At 43.2% G+C, this 17,817-nt stretch overlaps 1 protein-coding gene across 32 annotated transcripts in view; it reads left to right on the forward strand.

Moving 5' to 3' along the window:
• Positions 1-17,817, forward strand: part of rims2a (regulating synaptic membrane exocytosis 2a) — a 126,423-nt gene that overhangs the window by 85,905 nt on the left and 22,701 nt on the right. For 20 of the 32 annotated variants that reach the window (XM_047599506.1, XM_047599521.1, XM_047599509.1 and 17 more), the window contains 7 exons: positions 476-592; positions 2,981-3,166; positions 4,564-4,670; positions 4,999-5,031; positions 14,146-14,246; positions 16,715-16,881; positions 17,464-17,685. In XM_047599506.1, the coding sequence (XP_047455462.1) occupies positions 476-592; positions 2,981-3,166; positions 4,564-4,670; positions 4,999-5,031; positions 14,146-14,246; positions 16,715-16,881; positions 17,464-17,685 (933 nt within the window). The remainder of the gene's footprint in view (positions 1-475; positions 593-2,980; positions 3,167-4,563; positions 4,671-4,998; positions 5,032-14,145; positions 14,247-16,714; positions 16,882-17,463; positions 17,686-17,817) is intronic. The other 12 variants (XM_047599513.1, XM_047599518.1, XM_047599515.1 and 9 more) reach the window with 8 other exon arrangements.

Genomic DNA, 17,817 nt, shown 5'->3' on the forward strand with positions numbered 1-17,817 from the left:
TCAGAGAATTAAATATATACACAGCGTGTTATTTTTCTGCAGTGCAGTATGTTGAATGGATGACTACTCATACGTCATCTATCCAACATCAGCATCGCTCTCTTTCACTATCACGTTATTTTATGTGGATTTCATTTGCTCCAGTTCTTGTCCGGTTTTATAGTGTGCAAAACGTAAACCTTACAACGGACAATGGATACGATGCGTAAGTGTTCTATAGTGGTGAAGTTTTGTCCAGCAGAGGTGGTTTCTCCTGCAATCGTGTGGATACATTCAGTGTTTCAGTGTAATTTGTATCAGCCTTCACTTACCGATGGCATCTTTGCGGATGCCATAATCTCCCCTTATGGTGAAAAAAAAAAAAAAGAATTCTCACCATTTCTGAACATTTTATTTATTAAGTCAAAGTGGCAAACTTCAACAAACGAAATCTGAAAATGACCATTTCTGACCAGCTCTGATATTTCTCCGCCAGCCGCAACCATCGTGTGTACCCGATCTGCCGGGAGGAAGCAGTCAGGTTACTGCGTTCCACTAGGATGGCTCGCGCCTATTCAGAAGGCGCCTACTCCTCCGACTTTGACTATGAGAGGTATTGACATGCGCTGCTGCCGCGTCCGTGCATCCGCCCCCCCCATCGTGTGGTCTCCTCCAGCTCCCCTCGTCTGTCTTTAATTTATCCTTGACCGTTCGCGTGATGACAGAAAATGATATCCCGCATGATATCGGATTTTTGTTGAGGAGTCATCACAGCTCTGATGTTGTGTAGACGTGCAGCTCTCCGGGCACACCGCTGCCTCTGTACGTCGAGGCTCAGAGCTCTTTGTGTTGCTGATATCAGCTGTATGCGCTGCACAGTATACTGGCTGTGGAGTAAAGTGCTGCTCCGCAACTTGACTGTTTCGTTGTTGATGTCGTTTATGTTCCCATGGACATTATACCAACAGTATGTTGACCAGTGGTGTGTGTGATTATCAGTGTTGTCCTTTTGTTACACGCTGATGGCAGCTGCTTTTTTTTTTACTCATCCGCGCTGTGGCGTCTCAGATCCGTGATGCTCTGGGCTGCACGGTGCCTTCGTGAGTTCTGTTTTTTGCCCTTTGGCTTCTTGTGTCTGACCAGAATGGGCTGCTCGTCTTTTCTAAGCACCCGTAGAAAGGCTGACACCCATCCATCTCAAGATGCATGCCAGCTCCCTGGTGCACCAATAAAAGAGAGAACCCTTTCTCCGCCCTCCTTCCCCTCCTTCCAGAGGAATGCTGTAAATGACTTCAGTCTTCCGCCTGCTGCCATCTGGCTTTCAGTCAGGAATAACGTGACGTTTGTGCCATTTCTCCCCTCGCCAGGAGGAAAAAAAAAAGTGATGAGTCCTCAGAACTCAGCTCGAGAGCCTGACTGACTTTATTAAAGTGTCACAAAGTTTCCCTAAGGCCCAGCTTGGCTCAACTTCAGGCCCAGCCTACAGCCCAGAGAGCCATTAATGAGACCTGTCCATCTAGTTTTGCTCTCCCTTTCTTTTCGTCTCAACAGACAAAGGGATGTAGCTAGCGTCTCAGCGTAATCCACAGAGGAACGGAATAGATTTCCCACCTCTCATCGTGTACTGGAGATAGTTTGTTTCTGTCTTCATCCGGCCAGAAGAAGAACTGCACAGGAATACAGAAACAAAAGGGACATGGAAGAAGACACAGACATGAGCATTAAAGTCTTAAAAACCTTAGTGACTTTTCTGCATAGAAAAGGACTTAGCTTCAGGGTATCCATCAATCCTTGGCTATAGCAACATTACGATTGGAGCTCGCTGATGATGTGGACAAACGCAGTGAGCAAATAAAGAACCTTTAAGCGCTGATGAATCTGTGACTATTTCAGACTGAATGTACATCTCCTCTACTGGACATTTTTTCACACTGTAGGCACACAGACACTACAAGACAAAACTCATTTGATCAAATTTAAAATTTAAAAGACTGTATATTCTGTCTGCATTTTCGGAAGAAGCTGTTGGTGTAATGGTTTACTCCAGTATTTTTATGTCCTTGCTTTACGAGACACATAAACCTTTTTTTTTATGATTAATGAATTTGCGCGTGAAACAATTTGCATGCTCTAATCCCCTGTCAACTCCTCATGTTCCTGAGCAAACTTCCTCCACTGTTTTGATACGTACAGTGAATGGTTTTGTGCAAAGTTATTATTATTTTTTTGTGTTACTCAGCAAAAGTGAACAATGTCTCTGTGCACTGTCAATGATTTTCCCAGCTGAGAAAACTAACCAGTCTTTCTTCCCTGCAGCTCTTCAGATCAACAAGATTTGCCTTTATCCCGTGCCAAAAAATACAATTTAAAGAAAACGCATCACTTCTCCTTCACTTGTCACTCTACCTCAAACAGACTGCACGCGAATGCTATAGAAAGACACCACGGCCGTACACATTCTTGAAGACGTCACAGTTAATGCACCGCAGGGACTGCGAAACACTCAGGAGACACCAAGTCCTCGTCCTTTCTGTCCCCCCTTGAAACGAAGTAATTCGGCTCATGTAAAACATTAGACAAAACTGTGTTGTTAAAAGCACACTGTAAAGAACTGCGTGTAAGTTAGACTCTGTTTGCCTTTCTTTACTTCATATTGTCGTATTATTAACAGTAAAAAAGGAAACAGTAGGTGATAGATCGGTGCATTGTTTTCTTATAGTTTCTGAATAATTTCATCCTCTAATTTACGTCCAGGGACTATGTCTGTAGTTTTGCATGTTTCCTGCAGTTGGAATATACTTGACATCAACATCCAACTGGTGTCCAGTGGATGATAAAAATGTGAAGTATATGTGAGTGGTTGGTAACGGCCAATAAATGCAGGTGTGGTCCTTTGAGTGTCGGGGGTGCCGTGCATTCCTTTGGCCTCCATACTGTCCGCCCCAGCCAACCCTGCTGGAGTACCACTGAGTGCCTGCCTGTCTCTCAACAACCTCTGTAGGAACCACGGAGCCATGGATAGACACGAGTATCACAGCAGGTCCCGCTCCGCAGACCAGCGGCCCACTATAGAGCGCCCCACGTCCCGCTCGCGCTCCACTGAACGCCCCCACGACTCTTCGCTCATGAGGTCCATGCCATCTCTGCCATCTGGGAGGTCCGCCCCCCCTTCACCTGCCTTGACGAGGTGTGACCCAGACTGGAGAGGCTAATCTACCTAGCATCAAAGCAGGCTGGAGTTTTAGCTGTACAGTCATTTCCTGGCGGCACAGCTACCGTTGGAGGGATGAATAACTCAAATACAGTCAAAGAATCTCAGTATTATTGTAAACATACTGTAAAGCTATTAGAATAAAGCTCATGTCACACATTATAGTTAATATTGTTCTTCTAACATGGAATCTGCAACACAGAGATCTTAAAACAGTAGGTTAGATAGTTAGCCTATAGATGCTAGCCTAGATAACATACTCCATGTTTTTTTTTTATATATAATCTACAAATCTATGTAACAGTTTAACAGAATAACAACTGACTGAACATTTCTGACCATTTTAGTCAAACGCCAGGGTTTCAAAATGATTTCTGCCTCCAGAGTTTGTCCATCTCTGCTGAATGTCTGTACAGCTAAAACCTTTAAAGAGCCAGTCTAGACCCTGTCCCATGAGCTCCCATCCCCTTGAGCCTGACTAACAGAAAAGACAAAACAGTAAAAGCACATCACACTCACCTGCCTCCGCCTTCCCAACACCCTGCTACTACCCCGCCTCACCTAACATCGGCTCGCCTCACATCACCTCACCTCACCTCACCAACCCTCCCCTCACAACTGCCCCACCACCCGCTTGGCCACTTTCTGTTTTGTCCCACGAAAACACCAGTGGATGTGCTGTAATTTACTTACACATATCCCAGGCACAGCAAACTCGAAGCCGTCGGTAGCTTTGCTGACTGGTTTTAATTTGGAACACACTGCTCATGCGCTTGAGTGAGCATAGCAGTGATGGGCCGATCATTTTACTTTGATTTCATTACTAACATCAACAGATATATATGTATATATATCCTGTGATGGCATTCTTTTTTTTGTTGTTTGTTTGTTTTTAATTTTTATAATTTTGAGTTCAAGCTCTCTGGGGACAGTCTGAATGCATGGTCGCACTGTTTTCTGCGTTGAACTCTTTTCTCCCTGCAGCTTGGATGAGTCGATCGTACATGCGGTTGGTTCAAACCTGGCATCTTTTATTCCAGCTCAGTTCCCTGCAGTTGGTGTGTCCCTCCACTACCATGCCATGTGCCAAAAGTCATTGCTGTGTATTGTTTTTATATCTGAACACGCATTGATCTTCCTTATGTATGTACAACTTGTGATCTGATATTTATTCTAAATTAATACCTACGCCTGTATAACTGCATTAAATCGTGCATCGCAGCACATACATAGAACATCTTAGTGAAAACTACTTAATGTTACCTTTCACACATGGTTGACACGGGTGCATCGTTGCTCGTCCCTGCATCCACCATCATCTCTGGTCCTGGTTTGTGTATCATGCCGATATCCACTACTTTTTCTTCATACAGGGCACATCCTCGTAGCGGATCAGTCCAGACTAGTCCCACCGGCACGCCTATGTCCAGTAGACGAGGTCGGCAACTCCCACAGCTTCCACCCACAGGGAAGGACAGAAGTAAGTCACCTGGATGTTTTGTTTTGTTTTGTTTTTACGGGGGTTACTGTCTAAGGAGAAATTTAGATGGATGTATACCGCATATATTATTTTTAAAGTACGGCTGTTTGGGTCACAAGAAGAGCTTTGGCTTTATAGCAGTTGCTGACTCTTCCACTTCACTTTTGACTGAGACAGAAAGAATTATTATTTGCTGATGGAATCCTTCAGTGTGAGCTGTAGACCCTCTGTTCACAATGATTTTTCTTTGCTTTATGTTTCATTGGTGTTTTCTTTTGCCTTCCGCCCGTAACACTTCTGCTCGGTTCCTTTTCCATTTCTCTCTCAGAAGATGGAGACGAAGGAACAGAGCCTTGTGAAGGTCTGTACCTGAATGTGTGGGGTTTGGTCTTTCAGACTGGGAGTGCTGGTTCAGATGCACCTCGCTCTGAAGGCCAATACCCTGTCTGCAATGGGAGATGGCTGGGTTCACTCGGGGGCTGAGCTTAATCCGCGCACCTTGAACCCTCCCCCTGTTGCAGCTGTGTTTAACCTACAGTCGATATGTCCTCTGCCAGTTTGTCATACTTACCCGTCAGTTTGTCTGGATCCTATTGGGTGTACCAGTGCTGTGTCCCAGAGTCCCATTTTTTCTTTGCTTTGAGTTACAGTGTTGATATTGTTACTAGTCAGTAAATCATTGACTTATTTGAACTATTTGGATTGCTGAGATACTTCGCCAAAGGTTATAGATTTGTTCCTGTATCTGCCAAACAGGATAAATTCAAGGTTTGAATTCAGATTAAGACACAAAATGATGATTTCACAGTAACATTTGATGTCATTTTTGTTCCTCAGCACTCCTCTAGCAATTACGTGTTTTTGTGACGACTTGTGAATGGTACTTTGAGAAGCACCGTGATGAGTGCGGTCATTATTCGGCTGGTGTCTTTGAATCAAATCCTGTGAAAACAAAGATCATTGTAGCTTTGCACCAGTGACTGTGGGGGGATGCTAGAAAGGGGGCAACAAGATGCTCACGCAGCTTTGGAGAACTGTGCAGTTGCACAACTCTTTCATCAGTGTTAGAGTCCACAAGGGCTTTTCCTGTCTTCTGTTCAGCTGTGCTCTCCTTTTCTCTCCTTTCTCTGTCTCAACCTTCCTCTGTATCTGTGCCACCTCTTTTATCACGGTACAAAATTTATCTTTCTGCCGGGGCCTCTGTGTCATTTCTTTGTATAGCTGTTAGCTGTCCTTCTGTTTTGTGTCCTCTTACACAGACAAGCTACCTTCTCCCACTTCTCCTCCTCTTTCTTTCTTTCTTTCTTTCTTTCTTTCTTTCTTTCTTTGTATACCTTTCAGAACAGTGGCAGTGTGTGGGCAGTGGGTGGAGGTATTGATCTGACCTTGTGCTGTAGTTCCCACAGAGCTGTATGGCACTCAGATTATGCAATGCATATGTGTGTGTGTGTTTGTGTTTCTGTGTGTGTGTGTGTGTGTGTGTGTGTGTGTGTGTGTGTGTGTGTGTGTGTGTGTGTGTGTGAGTGAGTGGACTGGATCCATTGTATTGGCTCTTGTTGGTTACGCAGAGAAGCTGGACTGTTGACCAACCCAGCCACCTTTCCCCTTTTGTTCCACTGCTGAACCTCAAATTCCAGTCGTACGTCATACTTGCACATGCGGCACTGAATAGTTTTGTGTATTGTTATGTTTGGTTAATGCTTAGCTGGAGCAGGGGAGGAAGACGCGCCACCTGAACCCCAAAACGGTCTCCCAGGTGTGTTCACGAAACAGAAACAGTCTTGTTTCTGTTCTGAAGCAAAGTGTTTTTCTTCTGTCTCCAGAAAACCAGTTAAAATTAAAACTTTAAAATGAAAAGCATTATAAGTACTAGCAGGGCACTATTCTTAAGACTTCTTGAATGAGAGTAATGTACATTACATGTCGTACAGTACGTTCAGCCCACAAGCTTGAATGAACAGCCAGGCTGTTGGCAGAAACCGGCGTTCCCCACAGTTTCCACTTCCTACTTTCCCATCTGCTCATGTGGCCACGCTTCTGCTCTTTGCCTGTGCGGCGCTAATACTCAACACAGAACCGGCGAAATGCTTTTGTGATACAATTGTCTGTTATATTTTGAGTACAGTAGCAAGTGCATGGAGTAATAAACCACGCATCGGGCAGCGTAATTAGCAGTCTGACTTCGTAGCCATTCTATTAGTCTGCGTCTGATCCCGGGATAGCTCAGTTTGTGTGCAGATGCGTGGTTGTATGAGTTTGCGCTGCACATAAAGTATACGCTGCCACATTAATGGGACTTTCAGTTTCCGAAGTGCATCATTTCACAGGCCTCCATCTGTCTCTTAACTAGCAGCAGACAGTGAGGAAAAACCCCAAGGCCCGCCAGTAAATGGAAGGAAAGGCAAGTCCTCTGAAGAGTGTGACGGTGTGATTTTTGCTGTGTGGCCTGTCTCAGTTCTTGTGTGATATTCACCAGCAGCTGTCGTTCACAGTGCTTTGCTACACTGAGTGATTTCTCCCTTCTTATTTGCTGTAGCACCCTCAGAAAGTTCTTCATTTGAAACTACCTTTTATCTAATGCCGTGGTTCATTCCTGTCGACTTCGTTTGGAGTGATCTAATTAGAGAGCTGTATGTAGCCAAAACTGATGCTAATACATACAGAGTGCGGCCGTTGTAATTTCTCTTGGTCTGTCCTTCTCCGCCTCCAGTGTGGCCTCAAAGCTCTAATCTGCCCTCTACTTTGGTGCTAATTAATGCTGCTCAGCTCCACCTCACAAAGACAGAGCTCTCCATTTCCATTGTGAAATTGCCAATCATTTCAATTAGGCATGGATTATTGGACACACGCACCCTGTTCAAGTACTCGCGTTACACTGGCAGTCGCTGTCCCGCTGTTTTGTGCGTCACGCTGCAATTTTCTGCAAAACGTTCTGCAAATAAAAGAAATGCATCTCTACTGAGTGCAAGTTTGCAACATGAACAGCAAATGTTAAGTAACTGTAGTGTTTCCTGAGTCCCTCCCACGACCCTCTAAAAGAAAAATAGTGACATATAATTAGTTAATTTCCTAAGTCCTGTGCATTTCTTCAAGAGCACGGTTGTTCAGACTGCTTGAGTCCGTTACCTCTGTTGGCCAGCAGATGGAGCAAAGTTCACAATCTTTGATGAGGAGCTGTCCTTGATTTCAGTGCTGGAGTGACAAATTAGGTCTTTTCTTTCTTGCTGCTCGTTGCCTGTAATACGGCACATCTAGGATAGATAAATACATCTCACAAGAAGTTCTTTTGATAATCAAAGGTTGTTCCGATTCCTGCAGTGTCCAGACGAGTCAGTGTTTGTGTATGTGTGTGCATGTGTGCATATGTGTCTTGCTATAGAGGTGACATGGGAGGACCAGCAACGAGGGCTGAATGGCTCTGTGTCCGATGGAGGGACACAACCGCAACCCTCCCTCACTGATACAGGTTGGTTGGTTGGTTTGCCTGTGAGTTTCTGTCTTTATACGTCTGCCACGTACTACACTTTGACAGAGCACTAGACTTTGATTTGCAATTACATGAGTCATATGAGTCCATGCACAGCACTCACCCTGTTTTACTGATACACACGGACAAGTGTGGTTACAACAACTAGAATAATCAGTGTGCTACTACCTGACCGTGCAGTTAATGCCTCAGTAGGAACACTAGATTTCAATTATTATTATTTTTTTTTTTTGGACATGTTAATTCTGATTCAGCCTTAGTATGAAGTTGCCTCAGTTATCCTCTGGGTGGCATCCTTCTGTTTTCTGGTCTTTTCCTGCTCGGTGTGGTTTGCAGTGCAGCATGGAGCTGATGTTTCTGTAGATCACTGAAAACTGATCTAATTTGGTCTTTTTAAACTCAGCTCTTTCTAGCTTTTAAACTCTGGATATATATATATATATATTTTTTTATTTTGTTTTTATTTATCTTGTCTTTTGTACCGAGTAATACACCGAACAACTTTAATGAAGTGAAATGTAACGATATGCTGTCATCCATGTACTGTATATATAGAACGCATGAAATGTGTTGCTTAGGTACAGTGAGGTGCTCTGTTTGCCGTATTTGCTAAATGCGTTTCCATGGAAACACGCCTTCGCCCTCTTTTAAATTAAGCCTCATTTATGATTACCTGTCACGCCACTTGCTGGCATGTTATGTACGCGGGGTCTGATTTATGATTGTTTCTTTTGATATAATTCATTATAAACAGGGCCATTACTAAATAATGGCACCGCGCGTATTTACGACAACTGGTTTAACGAGAGAGATTCTCCTGTTTTACATTTAAAGCCTTGTCTTGTCAACAGCCGCATAGTTCTTTGACTGATAAATTTGTTGCTTTGTTGGTGTTGGGGGGGGGGTATTTAACAACACAGCGGCTCTCTGGAACTTCAGCGTTGGCATCAAGAATAAGTGGGTGAAGCATTTGTCTCTGAGATCCAAGCTGTAATGAACCACCAGCAACACTGCGTCAGTCAATTAACCTCTGTCTCCTTTTAAACTCTGTAGCTCTCTATTGCTCTCTCTCTGTCTTTGTCTGTATTGCTCTCCAACCCGCCCCCCCCTTCTTTCTCCCTCATGTCTCTGTGTCGATTTCTCTCCATCTGCATTTTTTTTCTTTATTTATTTATTTACTTATTTATTTATTCTGGAAAGGCTGATGAAGCGCAATTGCCTTCCAGCTCAGCCAGATTTGTGTTACTTTCATACCAGGCGCTATATCCTGGCTCCTCCGTAGTGATTGTGAAGAAATGGGGGATGTTTTCATCGAGCTCGTCGCTGCTGCCTACTCTCATCCCCATATGTGCCGTTTTGTTGTTTTATTTTATTTTTTTACTTGATGCAGTCAAGTATGTGAGTTTGGAAGAAGATGCATATCTAGATGGACATGGGCTTTCTGAGGGTGTCCTTTGGTGTCTGCTAATAGAATGCCTTTGGGTCCTGTGTGTTGAGGGAATTTGGGATCTAGGGAATTCAGAGGCCAGGTCAACACCTTGTGCTGTTTTTCATGTTGCTTGTGTTACAACACACACACAGAGTACTATTTGTTGTTTGATTAACAGTGGTGTCTTATGGAGTTGGGGTACTATTACATAGAGAGGTGATGTCCTGGGATAAATATGTAAAGTTAATGGTGACAACCATTTTTTTTTTCTTATTGATTTTGAATTGTGCCACACACATGATGACCACACATTAAGAAGAGAGTTTTGCAAGTGGAGAAGGTCACAGTTTCTCACCACTAATTTGTGCAATTGTTCAATCCTCATGAGATTGTATCGTTGTATGTATTGTTTACCACACTATATTAACACATACTAAAAGAGACATGTATGATAGCTTGTTTTGTTTTTTTGTTTGTTTTACCCTCTCCTGCATTTCCATCATTTTACATGACTCACTTACTCCGATGACCTACGGTACATGATGCAGCTGAAGTGAAAAAAATCGCTTGCTGTCTTGATTATCATTTGACTCTCTAATGAGATGATGTTAGCTGCCACAAAGAGATGAAAGCTACCGAGGAGGACGTCTCAAATTGTCTTTTTATTCATGTGACACTTCATTATTCACCCTAATTGAGTGCTAATTGAGCTAAATGCAAATTCCGTACAAAGGGGTATGAAAATGAAGTCTGATGAGAGCGCATGCCAGATTCAGGCCGCAGGAAGGACGGGGGAAGAGAATGGCCGATAAGGGGAGGTGTCGCCGACGCTGGCGGTTTTAAGCCGAACCCTGGTATTGAACTGGGGAGCCGAGGTCATGTCGGGCTGACTTGTACAAGAAGTGGGATGATGATTGCTGCTAGCGAAATGAAAGCAGAGCTCATAGTTAAAGTCAAAGAATCAAAATGTTGTGGAGTGGGGGCAAGCTTAAACGAACAAATGGAACAAATATGAATAAGAGAGATTTTCTAGAAACTGGGCATCAGTCTCCTTTCGGAAAGATCCTGGAGCTTTTGTGTGACTGCGTGTGTGTGTGACTGTGTGTATTTAAACGCACACTTTTGCCCTCTGCTCAGGTGACGTTTTATCAGGTCAAACTTACCTGGGTGAAAATATACTCTCTAGGCTCTCTCTTTTGTGTGCTTGCTGCTCTGTGCTTTCAGTTTGTGTTTTTTTTTTTTTTTTTTTATTCCTTTCGTTTATGTTATTTTTCCAGGCTGTCTCCCCACAGTTGCCCCATGCCGACTCAAGTGACATCCACTTCTCCTTTTACCCCCTCGCCTCTCTCCTCCTCTTCCCACCTACCTTCAGAGAGGTCTCGAGTTTCTATCTGACTTAATACATTAACATCTCTTTACCGTTTCAGCTCTTTTCCCTTTAGAGCACAGAACCCTCCCCTTCTAATTTCTAATGACTAAACTCTTGGCCTCTGCTCCAGCCTCCTCTGGCCTTGCACCATCTTGCTCTACTTTGACTTCTTCCCGTGCTCATGGTGGAGTTTGTGTGTTCTTGGTGTTTTCTATGATTTTTCTTTGTGTGTTTCTGTGCTCGTTGTTTTTGTCGTTACTGTGTCGTACTGTCGTCGTGTTGTGTCCCCCCTCAATCCCTCCCCCACCTCCCTCCGTCCCCCCCGACTCTCCCATCGTATTCCTCCTCACTGTGGCCCTCCAAACCTGGCACATTCGGTGATCACGGTGACGGCGATGCCCTCCCTCCGTCCTTCCTCTCCTCCTCCTCCTCCTCCATCCCTCCCTTGCCCTTCGTGCATCCTCTCACATCCATCTTCCTCTCCTCTGTCTGTGTCTGTCCATTCTGTGATGTGATCCCAGAAGACACGGACTCACCAAGTTGGACGAACTCAGGTCTGTCCCTTCTTCTTCTGCACCTTCCTCCTTTTCAGCCTCTTCCTCTTCTTCAACTTTTATCCTCTCTGAATATTTTCCTTGCTTGCCCCCCCCCACCCCGAACCGTCTCCCCTCATTTCAGTCGTGTTTTTTTTTCTTTTTTTTTGTTTCTTTACCTGCTTCGCTTGCCTCCATTCTCTTGTGCGCCTGTGCTCCTAGTTGATCTGTTGATGATGCTTCTGGCTTCCTCATCATTTCTACTTCTTTGTTTTTGCGGAGGACAGACTGCGTGGGCTTGGGTTCACGGGAGCATGATCATCATCATGCTGGTGCGATTTACATGTAGCAGGTGTTGACACCTGCCTGAGAGTGTTATTTTCTAGAAAGCTGTGAGCGTATGGCATCACACTTTCTACCTGTTACTGTTTCTTTGGACGCGCATTTGCAGCATCTCTTTAAACTGATTGTGCGAGGTACAGCTTTATGGACAAAAAAAAGAGACCGTGCAGTCAAAAAGGTTAAATTAACCCTCACACGCTGCTTTACAGTAGTCGCCATTAAGGAGCAAAAGTGGCCTTTTATATTTTAATATTTTTTACATAAATCCTTTAATTCGCCTGATCATAAATACAACATCAAATGTTTGAGTATTTTCAGATGTCTTTATAATAATATGACAGTGTATGTGTAAAACGCAGAGAAAACAATTTAACATTCAATAATCTGAACGCGAAAGACATTTTCCTTGGCAAGGAACGTCTGAAAATACTATCTGATCAAACATTTGGCATTTATGATCAGGACTGAATTGATAAAAATATTTATGTGAAAAAAATAATATCACCATATACCAACTATATGGCATTTTTGAAGAAGACACTATTGCCCCTTTATGTTAACGTTGTGTTAATGTTATGTAACAACTTAGGTTACACAGTGTAAAATATGAGTAATAGGATATAACTTTCAAATACATAAATCTTGAAAAGGACTCTTTTGTCCCTAAGAGGGTTAAAAAAAAATAAAACATATGTAGTTTTTTAACTTCAGCAGTTTTCCTTTGAAATTGACCCTGAGGTTGACATCAGATATTTGGAAAATATAGTCAGTTTTTAACCTAGCTGCCCAATTTGAGGACACTTCTTCTTGTCATATATATTTCATATGTTACTCCAGTAAGTCTCTTTGTTATCCAACGTATACAAATAGATAAAAATATGAATCTTAGTAAGTAATGAGCCGTAGATATCCAATTGGGTGAACCTTCCTTTATAGCTTTATATTTAGTGTACAAAGATGAGAAATCTCTCCCTTTTCCACCCTCTAGACTTTGAGAAAGCAAACCTACTAATTTATATTAAGTCACGTACCTTTATTATGTTGACATGTGTCCACTAAATTTAAGGGTGAAGGATTGTTTAGTTAATGCACCTGTAAAGACCTTCAAATCACAGTAGATTGGAATGGTATAACTGGAAATAAACTCCGAGACAGAGCCAACTTAAACACTATCCAAATACTTTTTGACTGCAGCCTAACTCAAAAGATCGACAGTTACAGTCGTTAATTGACAAAATATTCTGATGCGTTGCAACACAGTTGCGAATATAATAACATGTCATAATTCACTGTAATAAACAGGACAGTGAAGCCGTTGCAGTGTGAGCTCCAGTCTAATGGGGGAAACTCACCTGTGCAGTCACTCGTCTGTTCTCGCCTCGTGTCGCTTTCCTCCGTCTACATGCTTGTACGTGTGCGTGTGTGGTGGCACAGGCACATGAGATCGGCGCATGGCACCCGTACGTGTGCATTCACCTTCACCTCAGTCATCGCCATGATTAGACACAAAAGTAGAGACGAAGCGGAGAGAAGGAATCATTTGGTGGAAATAATTCTGCAGAGAGAGAGGAGAACATGCAGCAGTTCCAACCCTGACTATTTGTTGTGAGCTATTATTTGGGTGTGTTTTGGTGGGTTTTTTTTGTTTTGGTTTGGGATTTTTTCCAGTAAAATTTGCATAGCTCTTATGCAGTGGTAATATTATCTCCACAAAACAAGGTTAGGCTTGTGTAGTGATTATGGGGTGCAAATTGCGCTTGCAGCATTACGGTGGCACAGGGATTAAAGTCAATTTAGGACGTGATCAGATGGGACATTGTATCGATTTAACAGAGTTCCAAAACGAGAGGAGTATTTTGCTAGGCTTTCAGTTTGAGTCGGATGTGTTGCCCATTTATTCTGATCATTTAGGCATTTGTTTTCAAAGGACTGGCACTGATCTAGACTCTCATGTAAAATGTGTCGCATGCATTGCAAGAGCACTGGAATAAAACTTTGTAATTTGACACAGCATTCAAAATAAATTGTCTGAATCTCTGAATTGAAAGGCAACATTTTGATAAGATAATTCTGGGAATTTAATTGAGCTTGGGGTTCGGATCAGTTTTAAAAAGTTGTGCTTCTTGCCTTTATCTGTTTGTGTGTCTCTGTTGATGCAGCCAACCATTCACCTTTTCCCCATTAGATCCGTCCTTGTCATAGCTCATGGCTTGTAGCTTAGCAGAAGCTCGTCTCTCACCATTATATCCTTACCATCATCAGGCCTTCCTCAAGGTACCAGTTCCACTCTGACTGTCACCCGTCTCTGTGCTCAGGTATAGACATGGAGGAGAGGACCAGACAGATGAAACTAAAGATGAACAAGTACAAGCAGGGGGCCGGCTCCGACTCCAGACTGGAGCAAGACTATCATAAGGTGAGACCGCGTCAGGATGTGCTGGTGTTATGCTTCAGGAGTCTGGATTCCGAGAGAGAAACAAGCACCAACGGTGGACTTTTTGCATGGTTGCATTGTGCAAAGGCCATTTGGCGTGTTTTACAAGCAGTCGAGCGTGCACTCATGCACACTCTGAGACTCATACAAACATACTAGGAGTGATAAACACTCAGCTCAGTCCAGAGGTCGAGAGAACACTGAGTAAGCTTATGTTGTTTTCACCCGAATCACAGAGTGTAAAATATATACAATATACACATGTACTCACCCAAAGAGTTTTGTTTGCATTTCCATTAAAGGATATATTTAAAATATGCGACAGCCGCATGCATTCCCAGAAACAATGTCACATATCTGCAGGGTAGATTGCAAAGATTCCTTTCATTGGGGAAAATTGTTTTATGTCAGCGCAGAGAAAATATGGTGTTGATGATAATATGTCTGTTTATTATCTAGTGGGACAAATTTACTGGAAAGACTGCCGTGGAGCTCTATAAATTTTCCATTAAATATTCCAAACAAAGTTCAAATCACTGTCACTGTACTAGAGATAGAAATAAAACCAAAAACGGTGTTTGCAGCTGCATGAGAAACTGTATTTTTTCTTTTCATTTAGGCGAACAAAGCCTGAAAGACTGCCGTTTTAATTTCAAGGAATGTGACATTGAGTCTTTGCAGAGTCCAGTATTTACTACTCTGTTCTAGAGAGGTCCTGTTTGAACGTGTTTGGAGAGCTTAGCCAAGGCTGCTGTCTCACTGCAGTCCACGCCAAGACATATAAGACACCGTCTCTCTGTCTGCTATCCTTTTAAGTCAGTGCTGGGGAGGCTGTTGCCACCGTGTTTGCCGCAAGTCTATAAACCGCCAAATAAATTGTGAGTTGTCCTTGCCTGTTGAACACAATCCGCCCTGGAAGTCCCATTGACAAAACAATGCACTCACTATTATTAAACATGCCTGGTGAGTGCTGCTCTTAAAATGTAGTTGCCAGTTACCGTAACACTCAGATCAGGTCCTCTTACAGTAAACATACCACTAGAAAATACACAGAGGATATTGTATGTGTACATATCCAGTTCCCGTTTTCTGGGACTGTGTTTGTGTCAAGATTCCCAACTCTATGTGGGAAGTCTATGTGTAAGGTTAGTTTACCAAAAGCCAACTAAATGTCACTGGGTGTAATATCATATTCTCTGCTCTCTAGTGATGAAGGTCGTCTGAGACACAGTATCTTAAAATCACAATGAACGAATGCATTACCAGTGTATTAAGCACAATGTATTTAAGGTATCAAAGGCAAAATGTGTGTTAGTAAGTAATGGGACAGTTCCCAACCAGACTAAGAGCTGCAAATACGTCAGATTCACAAAAAAACCTGGGTTTACTGGTAATCAATGGGTTTTATTAAGTTTAATTAAGTAGTTTAAGAACTGAATTGAACCACCAAAGTAAGTTATCACCCGTGTCAATGTTTAGTTTTAAGACTACGTGAGCTTAATGAAGATACATGGCTCATATTTCTCTTCAGGCGCACACAGAAAGCATGGGTTCAGAACCCACTGGTCTCTGTAGATTTTAAAGGAAGGTAATAACACTTCTTATATAAACTATCAGCCACGACATTAAAACCACTGACAGGAGATTTAAATAACGTTGACCATCTCGTTAAGGTGCGTTGTTCTGCTGGGAAGCTTTTGGACCTGGCATTTGTTTGGATGTTACTTAGACACGTACCTCCCACCTAGACCAGACCACACACCCCCTCCCACACTCCTTGGTGGCAGCAGCCATCCCCAGAAGGATGTAGCAGGAATAATTAAAAAAAAAAAAAAAGCATTAAAAAAAAACAGCGCAAGGTGTTGACCTGGCCTCCAAATTCACTAGATCCCAAACTGATTAAGTATCTGTGGGATGCACGGGAACAAGCCTGATCCACAGAGGCCCCTCCCCTAAACCCCCAGGCCCCACTAACAACATTGTGTTGTGTGGACCCATTCTCCGGAGGCACAACATTAGGAAGCTACACAATAGCTACTTTAACACATGATAATGCATTTTATTGTCATCTTGATTTGAGTAATTTGCTTTCAGATGAATGAATATTACAGAAACTTCCCGCTGAATAGTGATTGATTAGGAGCAGACAGACCTGCTTACTTAGAACTCCATAACTGTGACTACCTCACATTTATAACCAAACATTGACATTTAAGCCACTAAATCCTCTGAAACTGTTGAGAGAGAAATTCACATTATTAAAATCTGCAAGATTCCATCACTGGCCTTATATTCGTGTCTTCTTAAAGTATATCATTAATGTGCATTGGGGTTAGGGTTCCTTCAGTTTTTAAATTTATATTAGTTTTTCCATTTCTTTTCATTCTGACCACTAACATTTAAAAAGAAATATCTGGTCTCATAATGATGTTTTTTTGTCTCCTTTGCAGCGGCCGGGCAGAGATCCACGGGGCTCCGACAACTTGTCGGCCAAGTCGTCGGACAGCGATGTAAGCGACGTGTCCGCTGTGTCGAGAACCAGTAGCGCCTCTCGGTTCAGCAGCACGAGCTACATGTCTGTCCAGTCAGAAAGGCCGCAAGGAAACCGCAAGATCCGGTAGGCTCACGTCCACGCCACGGGACAGTGGACTTTGGCTTCCTCTTTACGTATAGCTGTTATCAGATACGGATAAGCCCCCCTCAGCCATGAACCCCACATACATGACCACGTCCAGACGTTTTCGCCTTTGAAACTGTTTGCACGTGGTTAACTTGAAGAGGAAAATGACACACACCGTAGCAGTCTCATTTTCTCCCCGTGATGAGTTCAGGTTTGGCTCTGTTTTAGAAAAACTGGAACCAAATGTGTGAACTCCGCTCGTTCATGCTTTGGGGGAAGCTTGTCCATATCTGGCAATACGCGCTGAAACATTAAACACGCTGCATCTCTTCGGATGCACCTCATATCAAAGCGACAACACATTAATTTGCATGATGCTTTGCTGCTAGTCTGCGTTTCTGTTTTCTGTTTTCTGTTCTTATCAATTAGTCTGCTTCTGATCTCGGCTGCTGCGCCTTGTCTGTGATCGCCTTTCTTTCTCTTGCTGTTGATGTTGTTCACGCTTTTCTTTGGTGTTCTTTCTGCTTTGCATGTGCCGCCCCTTTTTTTTTTTTTTTTTGCTTCTGTCTCCGTCTTCAGCCAGTTGCGGTCAAGGAGCCAGTCTCGGGAGGGGGAGGAGCAGTTAGGAGAGGTGCAGGAGGAGGAGGAGGCAGGAGAGAAAGAGAAGGGGGCCAGCAATGGGGGGAAGCTGCAGGGAGGGAGGAAGAGTTCAGGGGGGAAGGTAGAGAAGGAGCATGAGGAGGATTTGATGGAGAAAGAAGAGGACTTGCACCAAAGGAGTATCTCAGAGACTGACCTCAGGTAACACATGTGTGGTAGCTTCTAACTGTACACTAACAACAATAAAAAAGAACTAACAGTAGTAGTGTGGCCCCGTAACTCCCAGTGAGTGGTGACTACCCTCCACCCTTTAACCTTCATGATGTAACTGTG

Source organism: Mugil cephalus, chromosome 11, assembly GCF_022458985.1.
Source record: "Mugil cephalus isolate CIBA_MC_2020 chromosome 11, CIBA_Mcephalus_1.1, whole genome shotgun sequence".
NCBI classification, from domain to species: domain Eukaryota; kingdom Metazoa; phylum Chordata; class Actinopteri; order Mugiliformes; family Mugilidae; genus Mugil; species Mugil cephalus.